The 13,689-nt window shown below is 36.3% G+C and overlaps 1 protein-coding gene and 1 long non-coding RNA gene across 7 annotated transcripts; one reads left to right on the forward strand and one right to left on the reverse strand.

The window, feature by feature from the left end:
• Positions 1 to 1,028: 1,028 nt before the first annotated feature.
• LOC110838950 (ryanodine receptor-like) lies at positions 1,029 to 10,303 on the reverse strand. 6 transcript variants are annotated; one of them, XM_087361109.1, is made up of 9 exons: positions 10,213 to 10,303; positions 9,127 to 9,309; positions 8,746 to 8,946; positions 7,214 to 7,492; positions 6,543 to 6,763; positions 5,500 to 5,590; positions 4,913 to 5,053; positions 3,239 to 3,408; positions 1,030 to 1,168 (listed from the first exon to the last, which is right to left on the reverse strand). In XM_087361109.1, exons 2-9 carry the CDS (start codon positions 9,127 to 9,129, stop codon positions 1,069 to 1,071), a joined length of 1,206 nt encoding a protein of 401 aa, XP_087217235.1. In that variant the 5' UTR covers positions 9,130 to 9,309; positions 10,213 to 10,303; the 3' UTR covers positions 1,030 to 1,068. The 6 variants fall into 6 exon arrangements, with proteins under 6 accessions (XP_087217239.1, XP_087217235.1, XP_087217236.1 ...); XM_087361110.1 differs by lacking the exon at positions 1,030 to 1,168 and adding an exon at positions 2,711 to 2,822; XM_087361111.1 differs by lacking the exon at positions 1,030 to 1,168 and adding an exon at positions 2,711 to 2,830.
• On the forward strand, positions 7,492 to 10,366 carry LOC110840607 (uncharacterized). The gene is made up of 2 exons (XR_015538760.1): positions 7,492 to 7,754; positions 10,019 to 10,366. It is a non-coding gene; the product is annotated as an uncharacterized LOC110840607 (long non-coding RNA).
• Positions 10,367 to 13,689: the final 3,323 nt, after the last annotated feature.

Here is a 13,689-nt window from a genome sequence, read left to right on the forward strand (position 1 = left end):
CATCGCTTTGTTCATAGAAATGACTTTACACGAGGTATTTTCTTTGCTTTCTCGACACTCCTGCTGTTTAAACCAGGAAGCAACTTGGCCTTTCGCCCCGCCTCAATTTGGAAATGACGGAAGTGTTATAGGAACCCGTTAACAGAAACATTGGAATTTGTGGTAGTGGGAGCGAATTCGACAGCGCTGAAGATGAGAAGAGTGTTGTGGTTGAAAAACCATCAGACAGCGAAGCAGATATTGTGAGGGACGCAAAAGACAAGTTAGTGAGCAATTTTCTATTGAAACAACTGCAGGGCGATTGGAAGAGGGAAAAACTTGACACTTTGTATGTCACGAATCTGTTACTGACAGGCCATTTAAATACTGTCACAGTGTTAGCTTAGTGGATATATAAATATTAGCATGAAGGGTTAAAACAAGTGCTGAATTCTGTGGGCACTGGAAGAGGTGAAATAAGAGCGCATACTGTATCATAAATGAATTAATACTTACTGGGCTCGTTTTGGAAGATATTCTTGTGGAATTTCTATTGTTTGACGGTACTTCAACATCTGAGTGTTCCACAGTCCAACCAATAGCAAGCAGGGCTTTCAAGGACTCTCTCACTGGCTCCTTATAACGCTCTTTCTCCTGAATATAAGACGACAGCTTTATTTTAGAAAATATTTTCCACGTCATACACAGATTCATGTGTGTTCAGAAGTTTCCATGACATCAAATGTACAAGTAGTTTAGAATTAATACAATGATTTATACTCGTCACCTCGCATTATAAAAGTGAATTCTGGGCAGCTGGCGGGGCAAAGAATGGATGCGGAACATTTGTACGGACATCTCTTCGAAAATGGCCTTTAGGAGAACTGATAAGTTGACGGAATGGAAGGTAACGGAACCGACCGATTGGGCTGAGCTCCCAGTGTAGGAGTTCTTTGTTGTTAGAAGCTGAAATATAATCTTGCATGTCATAGCGAAGCGTCCATTACAGTTTTACTTACATAGTCATTCAGCATGCTGTATGGTTCCAAGCGAGGGTGAGCTTTATAAGCATCAGACCACTGTTCTCCATTATACCCAACCATTATCCAATTTCTTACTGCCCCATGAATCATGATAATGTTCTGAGAACTGTTGGACAATATTGTTGAGATCGTTGTTCAAAACCACACTGAAACAAAGTTATAACATGAGAGAATTCAATCTATGCCATCAAATTGTGAGAATGCATATAAAATAATCATATTCTCAGTTTTCTGTAATGTATTATAAGAGAGAATCAAACTGATTATAAGAAAAAGTCATATAAACTAATAACATATAAGGTATTGCATGTGCGTCATATTGTGATTTATTTAAATAGTATTAAAAATATATTAAAATTGGCCATCAATCACAATATAAGATAATTAAAAGATTAAAATATCATTTTTACGTTCCGTATCGAGTACTCGATTTACATGTGGAACATTTACGACATGTTTCGGCTATATATAGCCATCATCAGAGTCGGTAACCAGCCACGATCCGATACAGTATAACTCCAATCTCTCCTAATACTGCTACGATATTACTTCTTGGTCCAGTATACACAACATTGGCATCACTACGAAATACAATCATATTAGTGACATGTGACACAACAACGGATGAAGATACAATATGAAGGACGTGAACATCATAAGAAAAATGAAAACTAAAAATCAGTAAAAATCAGTAATTCAGTTAAAAAGTTTATAACATAACACCTGATGATGGCTATATATAGCCGAAACATGTCGTAAATGTTCCACATGTAAATCGAGTACTCGATACGGAACGTAAAATGATATTTTAATCTTTTAATTATCTTATATTGTGATTGACGGCCAATTTTAATATATTTTTAATACTATTTAAACTAATAACAGTATCTAAATCTGTGGTTCCTGCCCAAGCCATCTGATCATGAACACACTGTGATGAAACCACTGATTATAATCACAATCAATTATTCTTGTTTTCTGCACCAGAAAATACTAAAACAGAACCACTGGAAATATTTGTCCTTCTGTTCATTTTCCCTTCTTGTCATCCAGTCTACCTCTGCGTCGCACATGGCTATTAACGGGTGAAACATGGCACTGTGCCACTACTAGTTACACTGCAGCTTGTATGGCTGTCGTCTGTACTGGCTAAGAACCACTGATTCAAGACATTACACTAAATGTTCATGATCTTATTTGGCACTAACTTAACAAATATTACTCTGCTCATGCCACCGCAAGATAACTTTTCATCAACTCGAAATGTTTCTCAGAATTAGACGGTGTTACTCGCACGGTCTACTTACTTCTCCCTACTCTGCAAATGGCCTTACTACAAATTTCGAGAAAGCAGAAGGGGGTACAGAAGCCTAGACCTAAGCAAACGCATTTCTCTGCCAGCTGGCAGAATGTCACTCAAGATGTGTTGTGGACAGAGAGAGAAGGAGACCTTGCGGCACTCGTATTACGTGGAAAATTCTCGTCACAATATTTTGCAACATCACAGCCGATTACCTTAAGATCAGTTTTAATATTGTTGTCTCATATGTTACTTGGTCTCTGAGATTTTCTGACCATAGTTTTGTTTATATTTATTTTTTGGCCAAGTATGCAACTTTAATAAAAAAAAGTTATTTTTTTATACATTGACCACTTGAGGAAACAAAGATGTTGGAAACATAACTTACTTTGTTCCACTTCCACACCTTCTATGGAGCCTTAAGGTTCATTACCATGTTCATACCAGTCAACAGTCTGCCACTGAACCCTCTCCTTAGCCAGATGGATCCAGTCCATGTCCTGAAACCCTGTTTCTTTAAGATTCATTTTCAAAAAAATCTTCCTACCTTTCCCTAGGTCTCCTAAGTGGTCTATGAATTTTAGATTTTCAACAAAAATGTTGTAAGCATATGGTATTGACATAATGCAAGCTACATGCCTTACCAATCACATTCTTTTTTTATTTACTCTCTCTATAGTAATGTTTTATAAGATTTTTCACTTATTTATGGCATTCGTTAGCTCGTCTTCCGAAATCCCCAAGATACAGAACTATTTGTCACATTGCCCTTGCATGTGTTGAAAGAATGTAATGGGTCGTAGAAATGTATAAAATTAAGGTTAAAAAATTATGTCTAATAATTTACAATGGTGTCCAAACATGTAACTTTTGCAGTTGTTACTGTGGAACAGAAACTTGCAAAAACAATAGATACCTGCTGGTATTTACAGGCTGTGGGTTGTACGGACCATCAGGATCTGTCCCTGTCTTTGAGCTGTACCATTCATCATCATAATTTTTGGAAAGAGAATAGTCTGGTGGTAAGGCACAACCAATGGCAGTCAAGCATGGAAGCGCTTTTCCAAACAGCTCTGGATCATAATCCTAAGATAAACAAACACTTTGTCTATTTTCTATTGATACAGCTGAGTAACATCTTCACAGCATGTAAGTACTGTCAAACAAATACTAATAAATACTAGTGGATGCAGTCTAGACTACAAGCTCCCTTTTAATGTCAGATGAGCTGAACCCATCACAGTTGGCCTTCTGAATTAGCTCCCAACCAGTAGCTATTCTATTCCTCAAAATTTGCTCGAATATGGGAAGAAGAAAACTGTGTTTTGTTGAGAGAAATGCAGTGTTATGCTACTTCCCACTAGCATAACTGGAACACATACGAGGCGCGTCCACAAAGTAAGTTTCCCTGGGGCCGTTTACAGAAACAAAACACAATTTCATGGAAATATTTATTGCAACAGATACAGCAAGTGTCCAGCTATTTTTCAACATATTCGCCACTGGAATTGAGACATTTGTCATACCGTGGGACCAACTTTTGAATACCTGTGTCGTAGAAGTCTGCCGCCTGGGATTGGAACCACTGTGTGACAACCATCTCCGCCTCTCTGTCATTCTCAAAACGCTGACGCTGACCGGACAGGAATTTCTTGAGGTGTAGGAAAAGATGGAAATCACTGGGAGCGAGGTCCGGGCTGTAGGGTGGATGATTAAACACCTCCCACCTGAACTCCTGCAGGAGACTTGCTGTCCGTCGAGCCGTGTGCGGCCTAGCGTTATCACTGACCGCACTTCACAGTCGGCGGGAGCTGGAATAAGAACCTCCATCTTCAACAGCTGCAACGATGCTACTGTGAGAACGCGGGAAGTGCCGTTAGTGCATGCGCCATGCTACGTCATTGCTCTATCACGTACGCACAGTCGCTTCGCGCAATATAAGGTTTGCTAGCTGTGGGACGAGTGGGAAACTTACGTTGTGGACGCGCCTCGTATATCAGATTATGGGTCTACTACCCTCAAAATATACTGATCACCTCATTCCCTCACCACCAAGCGGATTACAGACACTAGATATGGTAAACTACAAACATATCACATAGGTCAGTTCCTGTATTCAAAATTTCCAATAGCATTCTCACTCCCACCCCTCAAATTCACCCACTGCCTCATCTCCTCACGTAAACTTTACATGCAGCAAACTACAAATGCATAATATAGGTCAGACTCTACATTAAAGAATTATAATGTTCTGGTTTAACCCACCTCAAACTCACCAACCAATGGTAAACTACAAACACATGAGTGGATTATTATTTGTTCTGGCATCTTTTAATATTCTTTGTGGCTTACATTCACATACCACTGACAAGATTTTGAATGCCTGATACAACTTCTCAGTGTATAGGGTTGATAACTACAAAACAAAAAACAGCCATAAAACATGAAGGAATAACGCACAAGACTGTGAATAAAATAACTTTTATAAAGTGGCTCCAAGTAAAGGCCTCTGTAGGGTGACACACACATCCTACTGGAATCCACTGAACAGTATGATGGACAGATGATAAATTTTGAAACTATAAATTACCATTTTGGACAGAGAATCAAAGATGTTGCTGAACAGCATCATGGTCAACCTCTTCTCTTCATCACTGGATGCGCCGTACATCCCTTGCCCTGAAGTAGAACCGTAATACTTGGCACATCGGTCATAATGCAGCATCAGCAACTGGAAAACACAAGTTAGTTGAAAATGATAAGAAATAACTAAGAGTCTAAATTTTGTTTAATACTGTGATAAATATAATTTATAAAATTTTGAAGAAAATTGTTTAAATATGTTGCAGAAATTACTTATTACTTTGATATCCAAATCCATTTCCACTGTATATTCATTATAAATTATTTTATTATAACAACGAAAGACAACAAAGATTAGTTTTGGTGGTTGTATTAAAATAATGTATATTCTATTTTATTTTATTTCATTATACTTGACTTTACTTCAGTTTACATAAAAAAATATTTCTCTTCAAAAATAAATTTTTCGTGAATTTACACTCTGGAATTTTTATGTAGTAGTAATATAAATGGTCAAGAATCTGCATATAACTAACAAGTTCTTCCCCAAAATATGATGATGAAGAAAAAACATTTCACACTATGTATACATACTCTGAGGGCTACAGTGGTGTACTCTGACAGCTTGGAAACGTCAATGGTAAGCTTCCTCAGTAACTTTAGTAACATGCTTGGTTGCATTTGGCTGTAACAGAAATTATATCATAAGAAATAGGTGTTTTAAACACGAAATGGAGTGTTCACTGTCTGATAAAGAAAACAGTGTTTAAAAATTTCAGCATACTTCCAGCAACAAATGTTAATCCACGACTGACATTTCTACAGCAGTATAAAATTCAGGTTCCATACCTATCGACCTTTGAACCTGGTAACCCAAGAGCATACTTGCAGCTAGAATCCTCTTTATCAGTGACACTGAGAATGTATTTGCTGTTGGCCAGCATCAAGACAAATTGTCATCGCCGCACCATCTTTGTAACATTGTGCTTCCCATTTCAAAAAATCTGTTCATTCATATGTATGACTGCACGAGTTATTTGCCTTGCTATCAACATCAACACTGTATCAGCCACTAAGCAAAATCCAAAATCACAAGTTTGTTCATTTCATATTTTGTACAATAACATTAAAATTAAAATCTTCCTAAAACTTTGGAAATGGTACACCAAATATCTTTGAAATGAACGTTTAATACCGCTAAAATACTAAAGGAATACTGTGTTAGACATTGGTCATGCCTGAGGTACACTCAATACACGTGATTTTTTCAGTAGTTGGGCTCTACTCCCACCTTCAGCTGATTATGCAGACAGATCTTCAATAACTTTTTTAATTCTTAGTGACAGTGGTTGGGAATGAACCCAGGACTATTTAAATACTATGCCAGTGCTAACTACTAGAACACCTCTAAAACATATTTGCCTGTGAACAGGTTGCCCTTATACAAAATTAAATTCTCTCCAGCATTGACAGCGTCTTTCTCTGTATGCTCTTGCTGTGTTACAAGTAGGTTGCATAAGAGAGGCTCAACCAACAAAGCGAGGCAACAGAAACATGCCGTGCATCATTCTTACAAATTCTTCACCCAATTTTAATTAAATCTGACTGTCATAAGCGTACTTAATTATGATACTTACCTGGTAAGAGCCACAAGGAAGTCTGACACGGCTTCTCTCTGGCCCTTGGTAAGCATTCTGTTTTTGGACAGTCTGTACACTGTATGCAGAGTGGCATCCAGCAAATTGGCATAATCATCAGCTTCATTGTAGAACGAGGAGTGTTTGATGAGGAGTGGCAAGATGGAATTACCAATGTAACGATTCATTGCCAGTGCCATGTCAGATTCATAGCCATCATTCTGAAATCAAGCAGGACTTAATGAATATGGTTTAACAGCTGAAAATCTTTGAAATCAGTTAAGGTGTATAATGTAACAGCAACTCAGCCATAATTACAAATATTCTTTTCATTACAGAATTATCATAATACACTTCATAAGAAATGCTACTGTTTCCGCACCCATAATTCCAATTATATGTTTCTGTTCTTCAAGGACAAGGATCAGTGTTGATGTTAGACGATATGAGAATTGGCGCTTTTTAGTACAGAGAACAGGAATATATATGACAAACTTATTAATTACAAATAATGGTTTTAAGATTTTAGTATTGAAAGAGCTATGGGAACAAAATTTTCCATAATCATTTCTAAAATTATAATACTTACAACTTCATTAACAAATAAAAATGCTATCATTTGCGATTTCAAAAATAAAATGTATTAATTAACTGTACGGCAAACAGCTTACTCTGTCCAACATAGTCGCCGCACGGAGATCAGGAAGGAACGCATCTTCCAGGAGTTTGTAGAACAGTTCTTGGGTCTCAATACCATAAACTCTCTCGAGGAAGAGTACTATGCTTTGTTTATTGCCAGGAATGAGATCAGATGGCATATCACTCTTAGGCCGTTCCTCTCCTGCTGCAGGATTTGTAAGGGTGAACCTCAGACTCAGCACCCCCTGTAGGTCTTCCAGAGGCACCAGCGACCGCAGAATGGCTCTTGCTCGAAGAGACTCATTTTTGCCCTGGGAATTAACAAGCAAAGACCTGATTAAGCGACATACACACTTTTTTATCACACCAAAACATCTACTGTCTATATTAAATTCTAAGTCGTGTCTGCTAGGCATAATTTTCACTGTCATCTTATCACTGCAAGCAGTGGAATTTCGCTCATTGATCCTGATACTCCAGAAATAAGATTTCTTCAACCTGACAGACAGGAAGGGATAAGGAAGGCTAACATGACCAAGACTGAAGAGATGCGTCATAAATGAAGAAAACAGCGTATGTCCTATTGTATTTTGATTTTCATTATTAATCAAAAACAGCAATATCTCTGAAACAAAACAAAACTTTCAACATCCTGTAATCACTCAGCAATTACTATCAGTTTCTGAGCAAAATTATATATAAGATATAAAAAATTGTCTTATAGCTTTATTTTGTTTGTTTCAAAGGTTTCACATTTTAACTCTAAGACCGAAGTAATTGGTGTTTCTATTTCTTTGCATCCGTCACTTCTCATACCGCAAAATGCGCATGACACGTGGTACCAACTGCGACAATGTAAATAAGTCACGGCATGTTTTTTACAGAGATGTCACTGTATTTGTTACACTCATGCAAAGCTTTCTAGTGTGTTCTAATACAAAATGCAGTTTCATGTTACATGTGAAGAAAAATTAGCATTTTGGTGCGTGTGAGTGCTCACTACATATATATATATATATATCTCACAAATAATTTTTACGTGTTGTATGTGTATGTTAAATGGACTAGACAAAAAATGTAACAGTTATGCCTATTTGCAGTCCCAGGCATGGAATACTGCTTTGTCAGAAAATATAACTTTCATCAGACAGACATTTTAATCTCCTGTCCTCATAGGTATCAACCTAAAACATTCAAAACAAGAGTGTCTGGTCTTACAGTTTATAACGTGTGATTAAAAAAATTTCCAGATTGGCTGTAAGGTGACACTACTAGTCTGTAAAAATTTCTCCTTAATGAAGGCATAATACAATCTGTTGAATCGTTTTCCATTTTTAAAAATATAAGATGCATAATTTAAAAATAATGTGTTACGTGCTATCAGCCACCTGGTAAGTCACAGGTTTAACATTACTCTGTTAAGAGAAAAATTGTGTAGCTGAAAGCACAGGAGTTTCACGGATGCTTACAACAAAGGCAGAAACACTGGATTTTCTGTAACAGGACACCATGAAATGAGCATTTAATGTATTTTATAAAAAGAGCATAAATTTTGTTAAATAACCTGTGCAATAACAGAAACATCTGGAGCACAGCGCCCCAGCAAATCCACCAAAGTACAGTAGAAGTTCAGAATGGCAGATCCAGTGTCAATGTAGTCTTCATCTTCATCGCTCTCAGGCAGTGGATGTTCAAACTGTAATATGGACATCGTTCCTTCTGCTTCATCCATCAGCTTCCTCCTATCAGCAATGCGCTCTGACATCTGGAATGACAGAAACTCGCCGATTACCAAAAGAACCACAATACCAACAAAATATAAAACAAATCTGATACTTCTCTTTCATAAACATTCTCAATGTAAACATATTGATTCACTCAAGGGGAGTGATATTTCAAGCATGTACACACACACTCACCATAATTACTGGTGAAACCAACTTACCATAGTCGTTCTCTCATCAGGCCCTCCTCCTCTTGCGACATCTGCACAGGCAACAGAGATCTTATCTGACTCAAACCAACCCACATTTGAGCGACATCATCCTTTGTCTTACTGTTAATTATGTATGTCTTCTGTAATGATCTAATGAGCTCACCAATGCTGTCATACTGTCGCACCAACAAGCTGAAATATTAAACAATGCTTAACATATATAATTTTTTACATCTGTAAAAAATTATATATGTTGAGAAGCCTCTAGAGGAGGCTAGGGCTCGATTTTGGGCTGTTACGCCATAGTAGTAGTAGTAGTAGTAATTCATAGCTTAGACTTTTTCCAAAAAATGTCTATGTGTACATGAAAGTACAATGTTACGTATCTTGCAAATAATAAGAACTTTAGTGAGAATGAGTGTTATGTAACACCACATATGACAGTTACCATAACTGATTCTGGGGGGGGGGGGGGATCAGAAACCTTTAGTCATTGTCGTCAACATTAATCTCTACTGTCTGTATGTCTCAGCTTATGTACAATTCAGATGCCATTATGCCAATGTCATTGCTATACTGCAATACCGTGAATAGGTTAAAATCATTTTTTGAAGTTTGCTTGGACATCCACTCAGTTTATGAATTATGAATTGACACTAAGTGTTATCAACCATGGACTATTAAGACAGCGTCAGTAAGTAGAATATTCACCTAGAGTATTATAAGTCTCATTATTTCGCGTGACAATAACTTGATTCACGGAACCAAAGGACTGGTCTAAGGAATAAAAATATTTATAGAATTTTTTGACTTCAATTTAAACACTTTCCAATGGAACACATTTGCAGAACCAAGAGCATAAATTGCCTAGTTATACTTGTAGGTTAAAATTTTTTCACAGAACTTCAAGTTACTAAGCATAATTGCATTATAAGCCAACAATTCTTGGAATAAAGAAAGACAATAAAACAGAGGAAACAAATGAAATGAAAATGAAATATTCATGAACAAGAGGGACGCGCGGAAGAGGGTTTGTGTCACCGAGGCAACCGGCAACAGGAAAAGTGTCTGAAGAAACAATCACTGTCAACTTACCTGAACATTTCTCGTACAAGCTTAGATGTTTCAATCTGAGACTCTTCAGCCCACCTTACAATTGTACTAATTAATATTTTTCTGAAAACCTCTGTAACAGTTACATAAGATGGTTAAACAAGATATAATAAAACTAGTAAAAAGCCCATTTAAATTCAATGGGGAATCTTTCATATCCAAATCCCTCACTCTCTCTTCTTCTCCTTTATCCTTTTGTATCTTCTTCAAACCTTTCTCCCATCTCTCTTTCTTACTTTCTTTAATCCATTTCATACCTTCTTTCCTTCTTTTACTTGTATTCATTTCCAATCCCTTTCACATATCAGTATTCTTGAACCTTCCCATCCTTCGTAATAACCATATTTGATATGGAAAAATTTAATCTCAAGATGCTACATAATGTGGAAATTATCAAATTTAATCAAAATTCACTTATTCCGTTCTTGAGTTGTTTCATGAATATGGGCAAATGGACTGAAATGATTTTAGAAGGTGTTCCTCAAAGTTGCAAACACACCTAAACACGATAATAAATAATGATAAATACCAAAACAATCACAGCTCATGATAAGCAGTAAAACTGTCCCTAACACATTGCTGGGATTATGTAATAAGACTTAGGACTAACAGCTTACCTTCTGGTGATTTCTTTAAAGGTTCTTCTACTTCTATTCTTCTACTTCTATTTCCAGTTCTTTCACAGCGTTGATAAAATTAAATAAACGCTTGAATGGGTGAGACTTCGCCACATCTGCTGCGGGTTCCTGAAGAAAACATGAAAATTCTTAACTGTTGACCACTCTTGACAGCTTATCACAGCAATATGGACTTCCCTTACAGCAAAACAATACACCATCTTCACCTCACCTCAGTTTCTTCAGGCTCCTGCAGAGCACTTAGTGAAACGTAGGACATAAGCCTGTCGTGGAACTTAGCCAGACGCTCGGCCTTGCTCTTCTCCACAGGGGCAATTCTCCCTCTCTTCTCCCTCCAAGTTCTTAAAGCCAAGAATTGCATTCATCTGCAAAATATCAATATAAAACAATTATTCTGCAATTTTTCCACAAATTTAGAATTCTGTCAAATGAAGAATCTTTTTAACAATGATTTTTGTACAAGTTATGTTCTCCAGTTTTATGATTAACCTTCAAAGGTTGAAAGGGATATGTGTGAGTGGATGAATGGCACTATATTGTAATCATATATTTTATTTATTAATATGAGCTCAGATGTTGAAACATGTCCTATACGCTGTTTAGCGTCACGTATAAATGTTTTACGTAGCAATTATAATTCACAGACTTCAGCTATGTATATTCAACTGAAGTTCATACCTTTCCATCAGTAATGGATGTAAAATTAAAACAAGGCATGAATTAAAACAAACCTTCAGAATAATGTCAGAGTCCTGAAAAAAAAAGTATACTGCAAGACGAGATTTGTTTAACTTCCGAACAGCATCCATAGTGACCAACAGTTCTAGCTTGTTTTATACAATTCATGCTGAATTGTTAGAGAGAAAGAAATCCAGCAAAAACTGAAAGTACGAAAGCACTTACTTGCTCTCGAGGTGGGCATCTGAATTCTCTGGTCTTCTTAGCTGCAACAGCTGATGGCATGTCAGACTGCTTGATTTCAACGTTCCTTCTCAGTTGATCCTATAATAAAAAACATTATAGGAAACAATAACATGAAACTAGCACATTACTCATAAGATTTGCTATGACCAATCTTATGTAAGAACCACAGTAACATCCCTTCTTAGAGTGAGCTATATGATGAAATAGACAGTTAGGTTTCTTATTATAATTCTAATATTTGATTCTCTTAAAGAATTTCTTGAAGGCTCACTCACTTACGTCAAACAAGTTGCATCTTATTCTGTTTAACTACGAAACTTCAATATCATTCTAAAGCTTAACGACAACAGGATAATATTAAAAACTATACAATGAACAAACTAGTAATGAAGAAATAATTATTTCAGTATTTTTCTTCCCACTGAAAAATATATTTAACGTTCTGTGACATTTTCACGAAAGGCCCCCTTAAAAACTACACGGTTTCAGTAATCTTGATAACTTGTAAGCAGTTACTTAATCAGTCGGAAAGATAAATTACTTCAGTTTAGTTAGTGTGTAATGTAAGTCAGTGTTTCTATGATAATTTTAAAACTTAATTTCAATATAAACTTGAAACATTCTTTCACTCTAAATTCCAAGTACTAATAACAATATTTTGTGTACAAAGTTTAGACAATTATTTAGAAAATGTAGTAGTTTGTAATTTATACCCTAGGTTCATAAAAGACTTGACAAATCTTGCAAATTTCTTGCTTTAAATAGAAATTTGAACCTGCAAACTATGGCATGTAATTAGAATAAATTATAGTTTTCTGGCTATTACTGTCTAGAAGTAGAACTTACAGTCTGAAGATCACTAATAAAATCGTGACTGAAGGCGATGGTGGATTCCACTCTGTGCCGAAGCTGAATATCACAAAGGTGATGAAGCAAGTAACACATCTGAAGTTTAGCTCCTTCAGCCATCTTCATTTGTAACAAGCCCTTCTTATGCTCATCCTTACCATCTGCAAGGCACAGTTTATATATGAGCATATTTTTTACTGAAATTTGGGACAGGCAGGTAAATACAGACAATTAAATTTTGTCAAAATTCTTACAAGCAATCCATCCAGATAAATTCTGGCCTAGTGTACCGCTAAAGTAGGTTTTCTTTTATTTATTTAAGACCATATTAAACAGTTGTGACACAGTAATTCTGTTTACTGTTATGCTTCGCAGTGACTTACTTATCATGTAGACAATTTTTACCAATAAATTGTCAAGGTGCAGTCATATGGTCAGCAGCAGGACAACAAACTCTGAATGTAAGAAGAAGTAATAAATTTAATTTCACTCCCTCCAATGTGATAAGAGTTCATTTCAGATATCAAATCATCATGGAAAATGTGGGCAATTTTGTATCGTGAATTGACAGGAAAAGATTAAAAGTTATTCATACAGCTAACTCAGTCTAGAAATAACTTCACAGACCCTGTGTCGAGGCAAGAACAGTCGGGTCGTACGACACGACTACAAAACTGAGGGTTCGGGCCTAAAGAAACCTGAAATAACTGAAAATAAATGTAAAGTAGTTACGTATATAAAGACAGATTTTTACAAAAACTTTACGTTCAGGTAAATGGGTTCATTCTCAAGAACAGAGCTTTCATTTGACATTCTAAGCTTAAAAATGCAATAAATACACTGTATTTTGTAACAAGGACCACTTTATATACATGTGCGTAGACCACGGGAATTTAGATGTCGTACCTAAAACATTAATGGTTTAGTTGTATGCTAGTGGCCAGCTTGAATGCACATAAGCCATAATGCAAGGCCAAGAAAGGTTAATATTTAAATGCTCTCTCTTCCCAGCTTTTATCTCAAATTATTATACACGTACAAAAATTAC

This window comes from Zootermopsis nevadensis, unplaced genomic scaffold, assembly GCF_977971745.1.
Source record: "Zootermopsis nevadensis isolate Lab colony 2312 unplaced genomic scaffold, Znev_1.0 Znev_ptg000052l, whole genome shotgun sequence".
NCBI classification, from domain to species: domain Eukaryota; kingdom Metazoa; phylum Arthropoda; class Insecta; order Blattodea; family Termopsidae; genus Zootermopsis; species Zootermopsis nevadensis.